The sequence below is a fragment of the Lithobates pipiens genome, unplaced genomic scaffold (genome assembly GCF_037356315.1).
Source record: "Lithobates pipiens isolate NorthernLeopardFrog02 unplaced genomic scaffold, aLitPip1_a1.2 Scaffold_1, whole genome shotgun sequence".
Lineage (NCBI taxonomy): Eukaryota > Metazoa > Chordata > Amphibia > Anura > Ranidae > Lithobates > Lithobates pipiens.
Window position 1 is genome coordinate 94303610 of NW_027507685.1, and position 23253 is coordinate 94326862.

General features: G+C 45.7%; 1 protein-coding gene across 1 annotated transcript in view; it reads left to right on the forward strand.

Moving 5' to 3' along the window:
* The window catches only part of F8 (coagulation factor VIII), a 278437-nt gene that overhangs the window by 91363 nt on the left and 163821 nt on the right, over positions 1-23253 (forward strand). Inside the window, exons 13-17 of the mRNA XM_077465186.1 lie at positions 281-487; positions 5576-6227; positions 6510-6666; positions 8637-8825; positions 9051-9327. Coding sequence (XP_077321312.1) covers positions 281-487; positions 5576-6227; positions 6510-6666; positions 8637-8825; positions 9051-9327 — 1482 coding nt within the window. The remainder of the gene's footprint in view (positions 1-280; positions 488-5575; positions 6228-6509; positions 6667-8636; positions 8826-9050; positions 9328-23253) is intronic.

The following is a 23253-nucleotide window of genomic DNA, read 5'->3' on the forward strand; positions in this document are numbered from 1 at the left end:
GCCCCATTGTTGGTGTCAGTAGGAGGAATATTGCCTCATATCAGTGGGAGGAATAGTGCTCCAAGGGCCGGATAAAGGCTAGCAAATGGCCACATCTGGCCCTTGGGCCACTGTTTGGAGACCCCTGCTCTAGCTAATACTGAAATACAATTTAACTGAATGTGAAAGCCAATGGCATGAATGTGAAAGCCAATGGCATGAATGTGAAAGGCAATGGCATTTTGTTGTCATGATGATACCTACCTTCCATTAACCATTAGAAAAAATATTTTCTTTCCAGCTATAAATGGGATCTTGGATTCTCTGCAACTCAGTATTTGCCAGAATGAGGTCAGCGTGTGGCATGTGTTAAATCTGGGTCTGGGCACAGAACTCATCTCCGTTTATTTTGGAGGCAACACCTTCATGGTGGACTCAAACTATCAAGAGACACTGACTCTGATCCCAATGAATGGAAAGACAGTAATTATGGTCATGGAAAAACCAGGTCTGTTACTTTTTATCTTAACTCTCCTGATAGTAAATGCTAAATAAGACCTTTAAGGCAGTGTCTATAGGCATGTTCATTAATTATGCTGTTGATCCAGAAAACAGACAAAACCTGTCACTGTGTTTGATGGACCCACTGTGTTTTTGTGGTAGATGGCCAACCAACAGGCAATAGGTGTATGTACTCAGACAGATGGACAGAAGTAGCAATTCAGCAAGCTTGTAGGCAGGTGCAGTCTGTACTTCCCACTGCAGGGGCAATGTAGAAGTGGAAGGAAGTTATGAGGAACTTGGTTCCTTTTTGGCTTCCTGTGGTCACAAGGAGACAGCTATGAGGAACTTGGTTCCTCTTTGGCTTCCTGTGGTCACAAGGAGACAGCTTTCCAATTGGACGCTGGGCCCCATGTGACTCCGTGGCCATCTTGGGTCAGGCCGAGTCTACTTAATACTCCTGCTCCCAGGTTTGGCGTGCTTTAGGGACAGGTTCCCTATCTGGCAGGAACAGTACTTAGAAGTAGGCAAAGGTTCCGGAGGAGTAGGGACAGTTCAGGGACTATGGCTACCTCACTTTAGGAAGCCTCCCCTTTGGGTGTGGACCAGCCAGGCCACATTCCACTCCTCGTTGCAGACACTGTCTGCATCTATCAAGTCTGCTGGTCACTGTTATAGTTCCTATGTGGCTCCGGGCGGTTATGCCTACCTGCCGGGCCTAGTAGTACTGTGTTGGATTTTCCTACAATATCTTGTTATTGCCTAACTTGGCTCTGTGTGCTTACTACCCACCACACCACATGGCACCTGGTTCACAAGCTGATCATCAGACTAGGTCCAGACTGCCCATCAATGTTCCAGACATATAGGCAGAGCACACATTGGACAGTAGTCAAAACTATTTGCTGGTCTAATCCACAGCATGAACAGACAGAAGCCAGAATGACCTTAATCCAGTAGACAGGCTAGCCATTTAATCATGCATAGGCTGAATGTTCAGCAGTCTACTTAAGCTTTATTGATTAGAGCAGGTGTGCACTGCACATACCTGAGCTGCAGTGTTGTAAGTAATGACTACCAAATAGCAAAGGCTCAAAGTTGATTATTGCAACCTCAGTGAGATGGCTGACAATTACAGAGGGGAGAAACACAAGTCACTTCAACACTATGCTCACTTTGGTTTTAATCTTTCAGAGATGTCACATCTTTTTAATTTATTAGTAAATCAAAATATTTTTACTTAACAAAAAAAAGGTAAAATAAGTACAGAAGTTAGACTTGGTATCCACCACTTGCAGGCCTTTATACAACAGCATTCACATTGGGAGAGGCAGGACTGGAAGCCAATCCGGTGCGCTGAATACAAATGTGCTGACAAGAGACATAGTGATAGGGTGAGAGAGTACAGTGAACAGAAGGATTACCTTATCAGTTTGCTGCTGCTCCCACTGTCCAGTCAACAGGCTGGGAGTAGAGAGAGAGGTGAAATGTAACGCTAATGTCTAAATAACATGTGCTCATAACAAACTGTAAAAACAACCATCGGTCTAAATAAACTGGTCAGTGGTTAAATTTAAATTTGAAAGTAAAGTAAGTCCAAAAAGTGTCCTTCCAGATACTTGATGGATCCGCCACAAACAAAACAGTTCATAAAGGGGGGCAACCAGCAGTTGAGTGGACATCTGAAGGCAATGACATTGGTAATATAGAGATGGGTACTCTTACCAGAGCTGAGGGACCTGTGTGTCAGCGACACCAGATCATAAGAGCATACAGAAACGATGTAACAGGTCACGAATGATCCTCCATCCATATAGACCAATCTGCGATGTCCTCAAGAAACCAAATATTCACATGATGGAATCCAGGAAGTGCATGGATGGCCAGCAAATGGTATATCACCCAAAGAAAATCAACAGGCTCTTGGAGCAGATGATATGTAAAACACAAAGGAACAGAAGCTCCCAATATTGCAGGTCAAAAGGCAAAGTGTCTATTTATTTCCATAAAAACCAAGAGAACAAAAAAATACATAGCGAAATAAAATAGTGATCACGAGATTAAAAAGCAATATGGGGATCAGAGAAACTGGGCTCTATGCGTTTCGTCTAAAAAGGACTTCTACCGGGGCATCTAACAGCTCCCCCAGTAGAGAGTGGGAGTAGAGTGGGAGTAGAGAGCAGATACCACTGTATTCTTCAACTGTAAATGGTATCGGCCACCTGGATGTGGCAGGGCTGTGTAGACCTCAGGACTGGATGGCCAGAAATACAAATCCTTCTGAGGTAAAACACTATTTAGGGTCTTCAAGTTGACGCCGTAGTCTTGGGGAGGATGTGTGACCCTTAGGTTCCTTCCTTCCCTGCCTTGGGCTGAGGGGGGGTCTTTGGAAGAGCCCTCACCTAGTGCTGGCTGGTTGACTTTGGCTGATCATGAGTAGAAGGGGCCACCAGGCCTTTTGGCTAGATGGACCTAAGTGTTTCTAGACCCCATCAGTAGTCTTGCACCCTGGGGTAGAGGGGGGGCTCAGGGAAGGGTTCTCCTTCTTCGGGAGGGGAGCATACTAGATACCCTAAGTGCACTTTTTTAAGTTCATTTTCGGTGTTAAGTTTTTTGCACAAGGCACCTCTGGCTCAATAGAAAACAGCATTCGGCTCTCTTGTAATGACAATCTGAGCGGCTCACCAGTTGCTTGGTTGCTATTACAAGCCGCGGGATGGGAAACCCCCACCCCCTGCGGCTTTCTCTGGCTCTCCCCTCCTACCATGAGACCAGAGTGACCAGCCGGCATGTCCGCCAGCTGACCGGACAACCAAGCAAAGCCGGGATCAGCTTTTATCGGCTGTTTGTATTGGTAACCTGGAAACCATGACATGACATGACATCACTTTCCGGTTTACTCGGAAACCATCGGCGCTTGGTGTTTTTGAATGCTTTTAATGGCAGAGGAGGGATTTGGGGTCTTATACCAGAATCCAGATCTCTCCATAAAGAGTACCTGTCACATGCCTATTGCTATCACAAGGATGTTTACATTCCTTGTGACAGCAATAAAGGTGATCAAAAAAAAGATTTTCATTTTTTTTATCCATTTGCCAACCGCTGCACGCCAATATACTTCGGCACAATGGCAGCGGTGGGCAAATGGGCGTACCTGTACTTCCCCTTTAATTGGCGGGGTTAGCCAATTAAACCATGCCCGTGGGACCGGCGGACTCGATGTCCACCGGTGTCCCACGATCGTGTCACTGAGCCGCAGAACGGGGAGATGCCTATGTAAACAAGGCATTTCCCCATTCTGCCTTGTGACATGACAGAGATCTACTGCTCCCTGTCATCGGGAGCAGTGATAGCTGTCATGTAAGTTGAAGCCCACCCCCCCACAGTTAGAATCACTCCCTAGGACACACCTAACCCCTTCATTGCCCCCTAGTGTTAAGCCCTTCCCTGCCAGTGTCATTTACACAGTAATCAGTGCGATTGTATAGCACTGATCGCTGTATAAATGACAATGGTGCCAAAATAGTGTCAAAAGTGTCCGATGTGTCCGCCATATTGTCGCAGTCATGATAAAAATCGCAGATCGCCGACATTACTAATAAAAAAAATTAATAATAAAAATGGCATAAAACTATTCCCTATTTTGTAGACGCTACTTTTGCGCAAACCAATCAATGTACGCTTATTGCGATTTTTTTTTAACCAGACATATGTAGAAGAATACATATAGGCCTAAACTGAGGAAAAAATTCGTTTTTTAAATATTTTTGGGGGATATTTATTATAGCAAAAAGTAAATAATAATGTTTTTTTTTTTCAAAATTTTCGCTATTTTTTTGTTTATTGCGCAAAAAATAAATACCCCAGAGGTGTCCGAATACCACCAAAAGAAAGCTCTATTTGTGGGGAAAAAAAAGACGTCAATTTTTTTGTTTATAGCGCAAAAAATAAATACCCCAGAAGTGTCCGAATACCACCAAAAGAAAGCTCTATTTGTGGGGAAAAAAAGGACGTCAATTTTGTTTTTGTGTAGCGTCGCATGACCGCGCAATTGTCAGTTAAAGCGACGCAGTGCTGAATCGCAAAAAGTGCTCTGGTCAGGAAGGGGGTAAAATCTTCCGGGGCTGAAGCGGTTAAAGTAACAGTGTAAAGAAAAAAAATTTAATTAATAATTAAAATAAAAAACCTGTAAAGTCTTGTACGCACACAAACGACAATCGTCCCACACATGTGAGGTATCACCATGAACGCCAGATCATGGGCAGTAATTCTAGCACCAAACCTCCTCTAACTCTAAAGTGGTAACCTGTAAAGGCTTTTAAACCATCACCTATGGATAGTAAAATGTAAGTCTTTTGTCGCCACGGCATGGGCGTGTGCAATTTTAAAGCATGCTATGTTTGGTATCTATTTACTCAGCGTAACTTCGTGTTTTATATTTACAAAATAATTGGGTTATGTATTGTGTTTTTTTTTTTAATTAATAATATTTTAATAAAATTATTTTTTTCTCAAAAATGTGCATTTTAAAAACCGGTGTGCAAATACCACGTGACATAAAAAAATACAAAACCCACCAGTTTATTCTCTAAGGCCCCTGCTTTAAAAAATATATATATAATGTTTAGGGGTTTTAAGTCGGTTTCTAGCATAAAAAAAAATACAAATTTTTTCATGTGAAGAAAAAGTGCCAGAAAAGGTCCAGACTGGAAGTAGATAAAGGGCAACTGCAGTCTTGTACAGTTTTCATCTAAGTTGTTTCTGCCCACAAATTGAAATACTTACCTTCAGCGATAATCCAATGATGTGTGAGCTGCACAGCCTTTCTCCCAAAATGTCCAACTTCCCTATTTATTTTTAAGGGAAAGGGGACTGATTGGGGCTGCCAAGAGTATAAACTTCCATAGGAATGAATGGGACAATACAGACCAGCCACTTTGTTAGAAAGGCTGGTGGCTCCAAATGTGGGCAGCACTTAGAGCCACCAGTCTTCCCACCAGAGGTGGGAAAAAATTATCATTAAAAAAACCATATAAGGGTACAATTGTACTTCCTTACTCTTTAAATTCATGACTGGTTGATTTCTTTCCTGTAGGACAATGGCATGTGGCACCAGACTCCCCTCTCACAAATGTAGGTATGCGAGCAACATTAACAGTCACTAGTTGTGAGCATCATCAAGATGACTACTATGAATATGATCATGACGATTCAAAAAATTCCACCCTCGATTCCACTTTTTATCAGTTTCCATTTATTACCCCTTTAAAAACCCCACCCTCTGGACCTCAAAGCTACTTGACAAAATTGCCAACCCCAGAATATTTGGATGATGGAGTCCTAAACAACAAGTCTCTGAAAAATTCTACAAAGGCTTGGCAACCCATTGGATCTACTGGAATCCAAAATGGCGAAGTGAAAGGGGAACCAGTTAAAGAGTTAAGTAGACAGCGCAGAGATACGGGGCAAATCGGCCCAGCAAACAAACGGTTAGAAAATGGATCTCATGCTAACAACTTGGTGGGCCCAGCACACAAATGGTTAGAAAATGGATCTCACGCTAATAACTCGGTGGATGACAATGTGGACTTCTATGATGATTACAGTGGTGATTTTGAGTATATTGACTTGTATGGAGAACTAGATCCTCGGAGCCATATATGGCAAATACACACTTATTTCATTGCAGCTGAGGAGATAGAGTGGGATTATGGTGGTGGACGGTCCCCTTATTTTATAAAAGACAGGTAATTTTAATTCATATTTTTTAATTAATTGTATGTATTTATTTTTAATGTGTCTAAATTTGTATTGTGTTACCTGGATTTTTTTAAATAAGGCGAGGTCCCCTGTTTCCTTACTTTTCTTTATTTTTTTCCTTACTTTTATTTTATTTATTTTGTTTTATTTGTTTTTATTTTCTGTATTTTTATTTAGTTTTATTACCTCTTTTCTTTCTTTCTTTTCTTTTATATTTTGTAGTGACTGAGCCACCATGTTTAATACATTTCCACTTTTTTTTCCATCAGTCACCATATGCTGCATGGGTTCCCATCATATAAGAAAGTGGTTTTTCGGGAGTATCTAGATAGCAGCTTTAGTGAACCCGCCTTCCGTGGAGAAAGAGACGCCCATTTAGGACTTTTAGGGCCATGTATCCGGGCAGAGGTCAATGATGAAATCATAGTAAGTAAGCTTTCTGTGTCATGTGACTAAATGTAATCCATGCAGTGGACATTTCCTTAATTTTAAATCATTCTTTCTCAACCAGTAAAATATTTACATTCCCGTGCTTTATTCAAAATGTAAAAAATGTTGGGGTCTAAACTTTTCCCCTGTGGGTTAGCTCTTCTCTGCAGGAGGCTCTGTCTGTGGTGAATAAACTTTAATATACATCCCTTTTTGACATCCAGCAGCCGAAAGTGTGCACCACTGCTATTAAGAAATAGCAAATGAATGAAAAATGGAAAAAATAAAATAAAAATAATATATATATATATATATATATAGATAGATAGATAGATAGATAGATAGATACACACACACACGGAAAAAAAAAAAAATATATATATATATATATATATACACAAACAAAAAAAATATATATATCTATATATACACACACCATATATATATATATATATATATATATATATATATATATATATATATATATATATATATATACAGTATATACAAATATATGTGTAGCAGATGACATTTGGGATCAAATGTCACGCGCATTGCAAATTTAGTTTTTGCCTCAGGATCTTACGGTACTGAGGGTTAATTGTGTAGGTAAGCCTTAACACCAGTCTGGCCAGGCCATGATTGATGTTCTGCCTGGTCATGTGAACGGTGAGGTGCACATGACAGGCGAGAACCAGGCTTGGTTGGATGTTTGGGTATGGCCCTCTTGGAGCCAATCAGCGGGAGTGTCGGGCACGCTGAGGAGTCTGGGAGGGGGTACTTAAGCAAGTGTGGGTCACGTGTTTGGGGTTCCGGAGTTGTTCGTGAGACCCGTGTGGTCTGTTCTGGTTCCAGGACCAGGGTGGCCCCATGAGGGGTCCCGTCACGGGGTGTTTGACATCCCGTAACATGTTCCTGTCAGTGGCCCCTGTTAGACCTGACTGGTCTGGGGTAGGGATCCGTCCGCTCCCGATTTCTCGGAAACCTGCTGGTCCAAGGCGCTGTAACTGAGGAAGGATTTGCAGTGTCCGGTTGTGCTCTCGGCTTGAAGGGGCACCAGAGCTTGTGCAAGTGACCGGGGGAGGACTCTTCGGAGGAGGGTCGACAAGTGGCATCCTGAGAAGTTCCTTGGTTACTGAGTTGGGAAGGATATTGATGAGTTCACACTTTTCCAGTACCTCAAAGGAAGCGGGAAACGTTCCAGGTACGGTTGGAAAAAGGTTCCTGTTTATCTTCAGTTGATTGTTCAAGTTTTGAGTCAACGTGCTGACTGCCATGACCTCTGGCTAGAGGTCTGTTCAGCCTTGAAGTACCCAGCTGCGAGTGGCTACTCTCGGGGTGGAAGTAGAGACTTTGCTAAACCTGCATTTCAATGTACCTGAGTTCTTCACCCGTGCCCTTTGTTCCCAAAGAGACTGTGTTTTGTGAAAGTTCTACTGCAAAATAAAACCTTTTGAAAGGACTTTATCTGTGTCAGTGTACAAGTCGTTGGGTATCAATCCTGGAAACCCCTAGACGCGGAGGAGCAGGCCAAGAGAAGGTAACCGGTAAGCCCATTCAGTCAAGGCCGCCCTGCAATGGGTTATGGCATGTGTATATATATATATATATATATATATATATATATATATATATATATATATATATATATATATATTACATTAACATTAGTGCTTATTTTTAGTAAATTTAAAACACGTAAAAAAATAATAAAAATAAAATAAAAAATGATATATATACACACACAATATATATAAATACAGTATATACAACTATATATATATTTTTTGTTTTTTTTACATTAGTATTTATTTTTAGTAAATGTATTACATTTACTAAATATAATTATTAAATTTATAATACTTTATAATTCAATTCATTCATTTTTATTTCTTAATTATTATTGTGACTTTCTAGCATACAATGATTTACTTGAACCAGTTTGTCATTTTGTCTTGTGCCTCCAGATACAGTTTAAGAACATGGCTTCCCAACCCTACTCGTTCTACTCCAATGTTTTAGCTGTACAATGGAAGGAGGAAGACAGTGTTCCCCCACAACACACCCGTACATACACAGGAAAAGTCAGCTCACAGTTCGGGCCCACTGGATCTGAAGAGTGCCGGACCTGGTTCTACACCTCTAATGGCCACTTGGTGAGCAATTGAATCTTACTTAATTTTTTTTACCTTTAACAAAAAGTTCCCAGCGTTATTATGAGTGTGAATTGTCTCTTTCTTTGCTACAAAGGACTTATGTGTGATTTTGCACCTCAATATGACATATGTCTTGTGTGGCAACATAGATGTTTAAAGAACATTTGAGAGAGATAGATGTCAATGTAATTCAAACTTGACTTTTGTTCCCGTGTTTCCAACCAGTACAAAGATTTTAATTCCGGGCTCATTGGACCTTTGCTCGTCTGCCGACCGAATGTCTTGAAGCGATCTACTGTGCAGCAGATTCCGATGGAAGATTTCTCTCTCGTGTTTATGGAGATGGATGAAATGAAGAGCTGGTACTTCAGAGAGAATTGGCAGCGACATTGTCCCCCCACCTGTGGTTTTCAAGCCAATGGATTACGTTCCTGCCCTCGTGCCTGCAAGTCACCATCAGCTGCGCCTGCTGAGGATATTCAGCATGACCACATCTTCCATGGTAATGGGCTTCAGTCACAATATGACCATTTCTGTCCTATGCAAAACCTTGGTTGGATTACTACAGGGTTATAGTAAAGGAAGAACGATCACAGTTCACAAGCACGATCCAAAAGTTAGTCTATGTCAGACATGTCAGAATGGTGATTTAGGCTGCGTGGGCTCATATTGCTCCTTCTTTGTGGCTCCCAGCTGGTTTAAGGTGACCTGTGGCAGGGCTATGGATTCTTGACAAGCAATTAGACTAATTTTAAAACAACCCCTCACTGATCTCAGTAGCTGAAGGCACTGTAGAGCAATCCATCCTCAAAGTTCTGTGGTAGGGCTATAGTTATTCCGTTTGTTTTAAACATTCTTGATAAGCCATTAGATTAACTTCAAAACAATCCTTCACTGACCTCAGTAGCTGCAGGCACTGTGGAGGAATGCTTCCTCAGAGTTCTGTAGCAGGGCAATAGACATTCAGGGTTTTTTAAACATTCTTGACAAGCAGTTAGACCAATTTTATAACAATCCCCCATTGACCTCAGTAACTGTAGGCACTGTGGAGCAATTCATCCTCAAAGTTCTGTGGTAGGGTTATAGATATTCTGTTTTTTTTAGACATTCTAAAACAATCCTTCACTGACCTCAGTAGCTTCCGGCACTGTTGAGCAATAAATCCTCAAATTTCTGTGGTAGAGCTATAGCTATTCCGTTTTTTTAAAACATTCTTGACAAGCCATTAGATTAATTTCAAAACAATCCTTCACTGACCTTAGTAGCTGCAGACACTGTGGAGGAATGCTTCTTCAAAGTTCTGTGGTAGGGCTATAGATATTCAGATTTTTAAAACATTCTTGGGCTACATTCACACTGGCCTTAAAAAAAGCTCATATAGAGCATTATCTGTACAAAGTCTAGTCAAGTTTAGAAGAGTTTTACGTCTTTTCTGCCAGTAAGCTCCAATCAGGAACGCAACTAGAAGGGTTTATTTTCTTGCCTCTAAGGTTGAACCCAAAATATGACTCTAAACGTCCTAATGTGCATGGCCACATAGGATAACATTGAGCTGCTTCTACAGGCAAAACACAAAACCCCTGTAGAAGCAACATTATTTAAGCCAGTGTGCATGGAGCCTAAAACAATCCTTCACTGACCTCAGTAGCTGCCGGCACTGTAGAGCAATTCATCCTCAAAGTTCTGTGGTAGGGCTATAGTTAATCCGTTTTTTTAAACATTCTTGACAAGCCGTTAGATTAACTTCAAAACAATCCTTCAATGATCTCAGTAGCTGCAGGCACCATGGAGCAATTCATCCTCAAAGTTCACGGCAGAATCACTATAGATATTCATATTTTTTGAAACATTCTTGGCAAGCAATTAGATTAACTTCAAAACAATCCTTCACTGACCTCAGTAGCTGCAGGCACTGTGGAGGAATGCTTCCTCAGAGTTCTGTGGAAGGGCAATAGACATTCAGGGTTTTTTAAACATTCTTGACAAGCAGTTAGACCAACTTTAAAACAAGCCTCCACTGACCTCAGTAACTGTAGGCACTGTGGAGCAATTCATCCTCAAAGTTCACAGCAGAATCACTATAGACATTAATGGAAAAGAAAAAATGTAGTGCTAAAAAGTGTAAAAACAAATAGTGAAAATAAAGAAAGAGTCCACTAGAAGTCCATCTAGATGGATGGTGGGCCACCGAAACTTGGAAATTAATCCTGCACAGGGGGAACCAACGGTGACTGTACTTTAAGAAGTGGTGGGATCCAAACAAATGGATATGATAAAACACTCTTACCAGAGTTGGTGGACCTGTATGTCAGCGACACCAGATCTTACAGGCATGAAACGAAGACCACTTGGAAAGCTGGCTGTGTAAGGTCCTTCACTGTCAACAATCATCTGGGAGGTCCAGTAAGCCAAAGCGCAGATACCAAGGAGATCTGAATATGTGTTTCTCGGAACAATCAATGCACACATGGGGCAAGTAACATGTAAAAACATAAAAAAGACAAGCTCCCAATGGTGTAGATCTGAGAATAAGGGTTGGCATTATAATGAAAAGCATAAAAAAATTTAATAAAAAATGTGACCACATAAGAGGCAGTCCTACGCGTTTTTTCCAAGTTGGACTTCAACTGGGGCAAAAATATTTTTAAAGCATTCTTGGCAGGCAATTAGACCAACTTTAAACCAACACCTCACTGACCTCAGTAGCCGCGAGCACTGTGGACCAATTCATTTTTCTAATCTCTGTGGCAGGGCTATAGGCATTCAGTTTTTTTAAGCATTATTGGCAAGCAATTAAACCAACTTTAAAATAAGGCCCCCCACTGATCTCAGTAGCTGCAGGCACAGTGGAGCAATTCATTCTCAAAGTTCACAGCAGATTCGCTGGAGTCTTCCAAATTGTTCTCTAAGTGGTTCAGTTGTTCCCCACTCCCAGCAGTGACTCAGAAGCTCCCCCCAGGCAGATGCCAACAGCGACTCAGCATTTCAAGTCCTCCACTCAGCAGTGACTCAGCAGATACTGTATATTTTGTATTTACAGACATCCCACTGCTCCATGTCTATTGATGATATTCTTATCACTCAAAGTTGAACTAAATTTGTTATTTTATTTAGATTTATTAAGGATGGGTTATAACTAGGGATGAGCTTCGTGCTCGAGTCGAACATACGTTCGACTCGAACATCGGCTGTTCGCCCGTTCGGCGATTTCCGAACGTTATGGGCCGTTCGTGCCAAATTCGTGTGGCGCTCACGGCCCACAATGCACTGCGCCATCGCAGTGCCTTACTGGCTCATGATTGGCCAAGCATGCACTGTAACCCCGCATGCTTGGCCAATCACAGCGCCGGCAGCGAGGAGAGCCATGATTGGCCACAGGCAGGATGCCTGTGGCCAATCATAGCTTAGGCTTTGTAGTACACGCCCCACACTATATAAGGCCGCAAGCGAGGCGGCCTTGTGTAGTGTGTTGGCATCTGTAGGAGTTATTTGGTGTTTTGTGTACCTTCAACACAGTATACACCGATTGTTATCGGACGATTTTTCGTTCTTGCTCTTCTGTAGTGGTTGTTGTCTGCGGGCCCTGACCGCAGTATACACCGATATATTCACCTATATAGCTAGATATCTTGCTCGTTTTAAATAGAGCTTGCAGTCAGTGGTAGGAGATTGTGCATGCTGTCTGCGTCCTCTAAACCCAGTATACACCGCTATATCCATCTATATAGCTAGCTATCTTGCTCGTTTTAAATAGAGCTTGCAGTCAGTGGTAGGAGATTGTGCGTGCTGTCTTTGTGCTCTGAAACCAGTATACACCACTATATACACCTATATAGCTAGCTATCTTGCTCGTTTTAAATAGAGCTTGCAGTCAGTGGTAGGAGATTGTGCGTGCTGTCTGCGTGCTCTGAACCCAGTATACACCGCTATATCCACCTATATAGCTAGCTATCTTGCTCATTTTAAATAGAGCTTGCAGTCAGTGGTAGGAGATTGTGCGTGCTGTCTGCGTGCTCTGAACCCAGTATACACCGCTATATCCATCTATATAGCTAGCTATCTTGCTCGTTTTAAATAGAGCTTGCAGTCAGTGGTAAGAGAGTGTGCGTGCTGTCTGCGTGCTCTGAACCCAGTATACACCGCTATATCCACCTATATAGCTAGCTATCTTGCTCGTTTTAAATAGAGCTTGCAGTCAGTGGTAGGAGATTGTGCGTGCTGTCTGCGTGCTCTGAACCCAGTATACACCGCTATATCCACCTATATAGCTAACTATCTTGCTCGTTTTAAATAGAGCTTGCAGTCAGTGGTAGGAGATTGTGCGTGCTGTCTGCGTGCTCTGAACCCAGTATACACCGCTATTTCCACCTATATAGCTAGCTATCTTGCTCGTTTTAAATAGAGCTTGCAGTCAGTGGTAGGAGATTGTGCGTGCTGTCTGCGTGCTCTGAACCCAGTATACACCGCTATATCCATCTATATAGCTAGCTATCTTGCTCGTTTTAAATAGAGCTTGCAGTCAGTAAAAGGAGATTGTGCGTGTTGTCTGCGTGCACTGAACCCAGTATACACCGCTATATCCATCTATATAGCTAGCTATCTTGCTCATTTTAAATAGAGCTTGCAGTCAGTGGTAGGAGATTGTGCATGCTGTCTGCGTGCTCTGAACCCAGTATACACCGCTATATCCACCTATATAGCTAGCTATCTTGCTCGTTTTAAATAGAGCTTGCAGTCAGTGGTAGGAGTTTGTGCGTGCTGTCTGCGTGCTCTGAACCCAGTATACACCGCTATATCCATCTATATAGCTAGCTATCTTGCTCGTTTTAAATAGAGCTTGCAGTCAGTGGTAGGAGATTGTGCGTGCTGTCTGCGTGCTCTGATCTCTGAGGACTTCCAGAGTGGTGGAGGAAGAGAGGGAGCTGATGACTTCAGTAAGCCCAGGCCAGGTGCCTGTTTCTCAGCCTAATGAAGGACGTGGAGCCCCTAAGCTCCTGGAGCTCGTCAAGGAGGAGAGGTTGTTTTTGGAGAACCAGCTGGATCTTGCAGATTGGTCTCTGAGACAGCCAGGAGAGGATGCGGAGAAATCTGCAGACAGAAGGAAGAAAGCTAAAAGCTTAATTGTGAAGGCTTCCCGCAGCTACTGCGAGAAAATGAAGGTCCTGGCGGAGCTAAGGAACCGGAGAGACAGATCAGGTGTTGTAAAGAGACAGGAGTTCAAGACGGTGATAGACGGGTTGAAGAAGCAGTGCAACTTGATGGGTGAGCTGTTATCCAACCTGATTGACAGTGCTTCTAGTGAGAAAGAATTCCTATCTAATGTGGAGAAGGCGGTGAGAGTAGCGTGTGACGAGGGGTCCCAGGCAGGGAGACGCCGCAGACAGCATCTAGCCCCAAGCACAACGCAAGAGGAGGAAATGGCGGGTCCCTCTGAGGAGGCCACCCGTGAAGAGACAGAAAGAGTAGTGGAAGGAAAGATGGACGGTGAGAAACCAGTGAAAAAGACTGTGGGTGTGGGAAAGCCATTGACCTGCAAAGAGACAGTCCCAGTGTGTAAAGGTGCAGAGAAACCTGGAAAAGTGGAAAGTGTCCCTAAAGACAAAACGGGTAATCAGCCTGTGTGTGAGGCTGTGACCCCGGGTGGCGTTGTAGGTCCCAGTGAAGCAGAAGGAAAGCAGCAAAGGAACAAGAAAGACTCTAAAAAGGTGAAGACACCAGTGGTGCAGTTAACAAGACTGAAAGACAAACAAGAAATGGACTTACCTTGTATGCAGTCCCCAGTGATCCCGGGCGGTAGTTGTAAGCAGGGCATGCCGTCAGCAGAGCTGTCGGCTGCCGCTGCTGCAAGCCGACCTCAGGGAGAGGGGAAGGGGGTTGGTGGTTGTAATGGTGGTGTAAAGAGCCAGGCCAGCTTGGCCGCCGCTGTGGGGAAGGTTACAGTGACGGCCGGCGGCAAGGCTCCTGGTGGTGCGGTAATGGCGGCTGCTGATAGAAAAACGCTGTCTTTTCGCGGGCAAAAAGGCGGGTCTGTTGGGCGTGAGCCTAATGTAAAGACAATGGGGGAGGGTGACGCGCTTCCGGTAGGCGGATCGGCCTCTTGCGGGGTTGATTCAGGGCCGGAAGTGATGTCAGCGGGAGCGGAAGTTGGCCGTGGAAAGCATTTCCGGCCGGTGGTTAACACAGCTTCCGGTCCAGCGCTTCACGCAAATGTTGTTGACAGTTCTAATAATATGGATATGTCTGATAGTTTGGAACTTGGTCAGGGGATTGCATGGGGAAATTGCCCAATGGGGGAACTGGATGAGGGTAATCCAGCACTGGACTATATTAGAGGTCTAGAAGGATCCCAAAGTGAAGGAGGACAAGTTCCAGTAGACTCCTGCGGGGCTCATATGGAAGTAGAGTGGAAGGAGGTCTGGAACGCGCTTCTTTGTAGTTCAGAGGATGAGACCCCTTTAGGAAATCATCCGAGTGTAGAAGGGGTGGAGGGTAATGCTTCTCGTGCTGGGGAGATAGGGGTGTCACCGTCTGCTCCCCCCTCTGTACCTGTGACAGGAGCCCCTCCCCCTGAGCCTATTTTGAGGGGTTCACCAGAGATAAGGTTACTAACGGCCTTAAGGGAGAAACGGTCTTATGCTAAAGTAGCAGGAGCAAATGTGGCTCTGGACCACATCTATCACCAGTTTGGGGCCGGGAATTTCCGGGTTCCCCCGGCTGATCAGTCCTCAGGGGCCAATTCTTGGTCAAGAGGGACTGGTGGTCCGGAGCGTAAGAGGAGAAATGTGGTACAGTTGCGTTGGGAGGGAGGTGGTCAGTGCCCCACTAGAGGCCAGGTGGTAGATATGGTCCTGTCCTTAGGTATTAAGGTAGAGGAACTTTATGCGGTGATTCACCCGTCTGGTTCCCCTGATTTTGATATCAGCTTCATGAACGCGGTCATCATGGAGCTGTTTATCACAGCCTTTGGCATGATTAGGGGAACCGATCCCTGGAAGGGGTTTCGGGTGATCCCTCTAAGTAGGCAGGAGGATATTAAAACTCTTACAATATTGGTAAGAAATGAGAGTTTGCCCCCAGAGGACATTGCGACTTGGTTGGGGAGATACGGCCAGTTGCAGTGTCCTCTAAACAAGTGTCGTGATGAGAAGGGGGTCTGGACTGGAGCATGGAACACTAGGATCAAGCTAAAAAGAGCTGGCAGCACAGTTGCGCATGTCCCGGGCAGTGCTTTTCTGGGAAGGGACAGGATCCTAGTGTTCTATCCAGGACAGCCCCGTCGGTGTTTTAGGTGTGGGTGCCCGACCCATTTGAGTGCTGACTGCACAGTGGTCCGGTGCATTAAGTGCAACAGGTTCGGGCACTCGGGGGAGGCATGTGATCAGATCTGCTGCAACCTCTGTGGCCAGATGGGACATCCATTTAGTAGATGCCCTAAGGCCTACAGAGGGGAAACAGCAGATGGGAATAAACCAAACAGTAGTAAGGCTCCGCCTCCTGCTGGGCGGGGTCCTGGGAATAAAAAACAAAGTGCTGACCCTGAGGCTGGGGTGAGACGTGGGAAAACCCAGCCTCAACAAGAAGGTAATATACCTCAGAAGGTTAAAGAGGTCAGGTCTGTGCCTGGGGAGACTGCTCAAGCACCTGCAAATGAGGTGGAGGAAGAAGGGGTGGTTGGGCTTCCCCCCTCAGAGGGGGTGGTTCAGGTTCCAGCCCCCCAGTCTTCTGGTCCTGTTCCCCTCCCTCGGAGGCGGCGACCAGGTGGACGCCCAGTTAGGGTCTCCTCATCTGACTCTTCGGCAGGGGACAGTCAGACAGGGGAGGAGGAGATGGAGGTTTCGATGAAGGGTGCCCAAAAGCGCCCCAAGGAACAGTCTGATGAAGAGGGGGAGGTTAACTGGGTAACAGTTAAAAAGAAGAGTGGGAAGAAGAAGAAAAAAAAGGCCCCACCCCTTGAGGTGGAATCAAGGCCCCAGTCAGGGTCTAGTAACAAAGGGGATGCTGCGCTTATACTCTTCTCTTCGGGAGAAGAGTATAGTGATGAGGATATGTAAAATTTTATTTCCTTGTATAGCCTAGTATTTTTGTAAGTTTGTATTATGTTCAAGTGGATGTAAACTAATGTTTGGTTTTCTTATGTAAAGTATTGTATATTTCGGTAGCAGTTTTGGATTAAAAAAATATCCACCTATATAGCTAGCTATCTTGCTCGTTTTAAATAGAGCTTGCAGTCAGTGGTAGGAGATTGTGCGTGCTATCTGCGTGCTCTGAACCCAGTATACACCGCTATTTCCACCTATATAGCTAGCTATCTTGCTCGTTTTAAATAGAGCTTGCAGTCAGTGGTAGGAGATTGTGCGTGCTGTCTGCGTCCTCTGAACCCAGTATACACCGCTATTTCTACCTATATAGCTAGCTATCTTGCTCGTTTTAAATAGAGCTTGCAGTCAGTGGTAGGAGATTGTGCGTGCTGTCTGCGTGCTCTGAACCCAGTATACACCGCTATATCCATCTATATAGCTAGCTATCTTGCTTGTTTTAAATAGAGCTTGCAGTCAGTGGTAGGAGATTATGCATGCTGTCTGCGTGCACTGAACCCAGTATACACCGCTATATCCATCTATAAAGCTAGCTATCTTGCTCGTTTTAAATAGAGCTTGCAGTCAGTGGTAGGAGATTGTGCATGCTGTCTGCGTGCTCTGAACCCAGTATACACTGCTATATCCACCTATATCAGTGATGGCGAACCTTGGCACTCCAGATGTTTTGGAACTACATTTCCCATGATGCTCATGCACTCTGCAGTGTAGCCGAGCATCATGGGAAATGTAGTTCCAAAACACCTGGGGTGCCAAGGTTCGCCATTACTGACCTATATAGCTAGCTATCTTGCTCGTTTTAAATAGAGCTTGCAGTCAGTGGTAGGAGTTTGTGCGTGCTCTCTGCGTGCTCTGAACCCAGTATACACCGCTATATCCACCTATATAGCTAGCTATCTTGCTTGTTTTAAATAGAGCTTGCAGTCAGTGGTAGGAGATTGTGCGTGCTGTCTGCGTGCTCTGAACCCAGTATACACCGCTATATCCACCTATATAGCTTGCTATCTTGCTCGTTTTAAATATAGCTTGCAGTCAGTGGTAGGAGATTGTGCGTGCTGTCTGCGTGCTCTGAACCCAGTATACACCGCTATATCCATCTATATAGCTAGCTATCTTGCTCGTTTTAAATAGAGCTTGCAGTCAGTGGTAGGAGATTGTGCGTGCTGTCTGCGTGCTCTGAACCCAGTATACACTGTTATATCCACCTATATAGCTAGCTCTCTTGCTCGTTTTAAATAGAGCTTGCAGTCAGTGGTAGGAGATTGTGCGTGCTGTCTGCGTGCTCTGAACCCAGTATACACCGCTATATCCACCTACATAGCTCTTCTCTAATTGAGCCATCTGCCATCTGCAGGAGTTAGTGGGTGTTGTGCGTGCCTCCAGCACAATATTCACTGCCCAATTGCTGGTTTTCCCAACTCCCTTCAGGCCATTACCATGTCTGGAAGGCCAGCAAGGAGAGGCAGACAGGCGTGAGCCGATAAAAGAGGGCAAGCAGGCTCTGTGTCTAGAGACAACAGTGCTAGTCGTGGACGCGGTGCATCGTCATCATCAGCACGTGGCCATGGGACACGCTTGTCCTTCTTTTCGGCAGCTGGACATGTTGAGCCGCAACATGCCAACGACTTGGTAGAGTGGATGACCAAGCCCTCTTCATCCTCCTCATCCTCTCTCACCCAGGCTCAGGGTACTAGGAAAGCAGCTGCCAACGCATCGTCTTCCCTCCTCTCAATGTCATCATCAGTGACTCCTTCCCTAGACCCACCACGTCCTCCTGAGGAGTCTCCTGAACTCTTTGAGCACAGTGTTGGATACATGCTCCAGGAGGATGCCCAGTGTTTTGTAGGCTCTGATGATGATACTCAGCTAGAGGAAGGCATTAGCGTGAATGCAGAGAGAGGGGATGCTAAAAAAGGACAGCAATCTGGCAGTCATGTTCCACAAGCTGCAGCATACTGCCAGGTTAGCTCCAGCGATGAAGAGGGTGGGGATGATGAGGGCACTGACTCCACGTGGGTGCCTGGTAGGAGAGAGGAGGAGGAGGAGGCACATGTCCAACGAGGCAGGATGCCCTCCAGGGGCCAGCTTAGGGGCAGCACACCGACTGAATCACACCGCAGAGCTCCGCCTGTGCAGGGCGCTGCCTCTGCACGTTATTCTAAAAGTTCTTTGTTGTGGGCCTTTTTTGAGACGAGTGCATCAGATCGCACTGCTGCTATTTGCAACATATGTCTCAAGCGTATCTCGCGTGGCCAAAACATCAGCCGCTTGGGCACCACATGCTTGACCAGACATATGTTGACCTGCCATGCAGCTCGTTGGCAAGCGTACCTCAAAGACCCACACCAAAGAACAAAGCGGACCTCTCCTTGCTCCTCATCAGCTGGGATCTCCAACCCCACTAGACCTTCAGTCCTCTCTGAAACCTGCTCTGAGAGGAATGAAGGTGTAGAATTAGGTGTGTCACAGCCAAGTGCTTCCGGGCACTCTGCTAGCAGTACACCCACGTCCGATTATAGCAGGCAAATGTCCCTGCCCCAGCTGCTGAACTGGCGAAAGAAGTTCACTCCCTGCCATCCACATGCCCAGCGGTTGAATGCTAGCTTGGCTAAATTGCTAGCACTTCAACTGCTGCCTTTTCAGTTGGTAGACTCGGCCCCCTTCCGTGAGTTTGTACAATGTGCGGTTCCTCAGTGGCAGGTCCTCAAACGCCACTTTTTCTCACGGAAGGCGATTCCGGCTCTCTACCGGCATGTGGAAGGCAATGTCCTTGCCTCGCTGGACAGGGCGGTCAGCGGTAAGGTGCATATTACCGCTGACTCATGGTCCAGCAGGTATGGACAGGGACGTTACCTGTTTTTCACGGCCCATTGGGTCACTTTTCTGGCAGCTGGGAAGGATACAGGACAAGGTGCAGTAGTGTTGGAGGTTGTTCCGCCACCACGCCTCCAAAATGCTACTATTGGTTGTGACACACCTCTCTCCTCCACCCCCTCCTCTTCTTCTTCCTCCATGGCCTCTTCCAGTGCTCTGTCCTCAGAACCAGCGGTGCTCCGTAGGCGTTCCAGGGGCTACGCAAGCACGCAGGCAAAACAATGTCATGCCGTGCTTGCGCTGGTTTGTTTGGGGGACAGGAGCCACACTGGGGCGGATGTTTTGTCAGCTCTGCAGGGGCAGGCCGAGAGGTGGTTGACGCCACGTCAGCTTAAGCCAGGAATGGTGGTTTGCGACAATGGCACCAACCTCCTCTCCGCCCTCCGACAGGGACAACTGACCCATGTGCCCTGTGTGGCTCACGTCCTTAACCTGGTGGTTCAGCGGTTCTTGGGCAGGTACCCGGGCTTATAGGATGTCCTGAAGCAGGCCAGGAAAGTCTGTGTGCATTTCCGCCGCTCATTTAATGCCTGTGCTCGGCTGGCTGAGCTCCAAAAGGAGTTGAACCTGCCCAAGAACCGCCTTATATGTGACATGCCCACCAGGTGGAACTCAACGTTGACCATGCTGCAGCGGCTGCGCACGCAGCAGAGGGCCATCAATGAATACCTGTGCGACTACAGCACCAGGACAGGGTCAGGGGAGCTTGGTTTTTTCTCACCATGTCAGTGGGGCATGATCAGGGATGCATGCACTGTCCTGTCACCGTTTGAGGAGGCCACAAGGATGGTGAGCAGTGACAGTGCATGCATCAGTGACACTGTACCTCTTGTCCACCTCTTGGAGCATACGCTGCATGGAATAATGGACAGGGCACTTGAGGCAGAACAGAGGCAGGAAGAGGAGGACTTCCTTGCCTCTCAAGGCCCCCTTTATCCAGACAGTGTTCCTGCTGTGCCACCCATCACACGGGAAGAGAATGAGGAGGATGATTGTGTCAGCATGGAGGTGGAGGCTGGCACTCAGCAGCAGCAGCAGTCTTGTAGGGATGATTTACAGTCCCAAGAAACCCGTGGACTTGTACGTGGCTGGGAGGAGGTAGCTGCGGATCATGTTGTCCTTAGTGACCCAGAGAACTCCGGACCGAATACCTCAGCTAACCTACGCTGTATGGCCTCCCTGATCCTGCAAAGCCTGCGGAAGGATCCTCGTATTCTTCGGATCAAGGAGAGGGACCATTACTGGCTGGCCACTCTCCTTGATCCATGGTACAAGGGTAAGGTTGCCGACCTTATCTTGACATCGCAGAGGGAGCAGAGGATGAGACATCTCCAGTAGGCCTTTCAGAAAGGTCTGTGCAACGCGTTCCCAGAGACTGGGAGGTTACAAACTCCTGGTCCTGGACAACGTGTTGCTGAGGCATCGGTCAGAAGGAGCGGTGGAGAAGGTGGCCGTCTGACCGATGCTTTCAGACAATTTCTTAGTCCGCAGCCCCAAGGTATGATCGGTTCCAGCAACCATCGCCAGCGTCTGATGTACATGGTGCAGGAATACCTAGGGGCAAGGTCAGACTTGGACACCTTTCCCACCGAAAAGCCTCTGGCTTACTGGGTCTTGAGGATGGATCACTGGCCAGAGCTTGCACAGTATGCAATTGAGCTACTGGCCTGTCCTGCATCCAGCGTTCTTTCGGAACGCACCTTCAGTGCTGCTGGTGGCTTTGTTACCGATCACAGGGTGCGCCTGTCCACCAAATCAGTTGATCGACTGACCTTCATCAAGATGAATCAGTCTTGGATCACCCACAGCTACCAAGCACCTGAAGCTGATGTAACCGAATATTTTTTTTTTAAATATCACATCCCTTCAAGACTGCCTATGCTGATGCTGAGTGACTGTCCTGTTATGTTGATTGTCTATCCTCTTCCTCCTCCGCTGATATGTTGGAAGAACATTTTTTGGTTCTGGGTGATGCCATCAGCCCAATTTTTCTGCCCCTGTTTAACAGGGGCGTTTAATTACAATTTTTGATGCAATGCTTTGCAGTAGGGCTAATTCCTGCACTAAAACTAGAGTATATGGGAGAGGTTGCAGTGTCGTGGCACCAGCACCAGTGCCTAAGGCCCAATTTTTCTGCCCCTGTTTAACAGGGACGTTTAATTACAATTTTTGATGCAATGCTTTGCAGTAGGGCTAATTCCTGCACTAAAACTAGAGTATATGGGAGAGGTTGCAGTGTCGTGGCACCAGCACCAGTGCCAACAGCCCAATTTTTCAGCCCCTGTTTAACAGGGACATGTAATTACAATTCTTGATATAATATTTCACAGGAGGGCCCGTTCCTGTGCCCACCCAGAGTAACTGTGAGGACTTATAGTGTTGTGGCACCTGCACCACAACCACCAAAGGTCAATTTTTCTACCACTGTTCAACAATGGCATGTAATTACAATTCTTGATATAATCGTTCACAGCAGGGCGCTCCAGCGCCCACCAAAAGTCACTTTGAGGGCTTACAATGTTGTGGCAAAACCAACACCTTGTTCCGCCATTTCTGCAAAGCATATAGGGCAGGCCCCTACTTTCAAACATCCAACTTACAAACATCAACAGCAAGTGAGATGAAAAAAGATGGACAGCAAAACAAATTATACAGGGGTGATAACCCTTCCCTATGTTTTCCAAAAAGCTTAAAAATAGTTTTTTTGACTGGAGCTACGCTTTAAAAATGTACCAGTTGAAAATTACAAACAGATTCAACTTAACACAACAAACCTACACAGTCCCTGTCTTGTTTGCACCGCCTGAATACTGCTGTTCTGAGTATATAGGGCCTGGGGGCCACACGTATTTCCTTATTTTAATATGGGTACGGGGTTCCCCTTAATATCCGTACAAGACCCAAAGGGGCTGGTAATGGGCAGGGAGGGCTACCCATGCCATTTTTCTCAATGATTTTCAACCATATTGCAGGAACCAGATATAACATTAAAACCTCAAGCAGTTTTAAGTGACGTTATTTCCGTTAAATGTCATTTTGTACAGGGACTGTTCTAAACACGAGAAACACATGGCACTTCACAGGCATACTATAGACACCCCTCAGGCACGATATTTAAAGGAATATTTCACTTTTTTTTTTCACTTTAATCGTCATTAACCACTTCAGATCCGCGCTATTGCCAAATGACGGCATTAGCGCGGACCTACATTTCCAGGACTACGTCTATTGACGTCGTCCTGGTTACGAGCGGCCTGCGCGCCCCGTGATCGGCGAGTCCGTGAGACTCGCCTGATCACCGATCCGTGTAAGGGGTCGATCCCGACCCCTTATCACGTGATCAGCTGTCAGCCAATGACAGCTGATCATGTGATAGAACGGAGCCGGTAATCGGCTATTATTCCTCCTCGCGCTGACAGCGCGAGGAGAGAAAAAAAAAGCCGATCACCGGCGGCCGT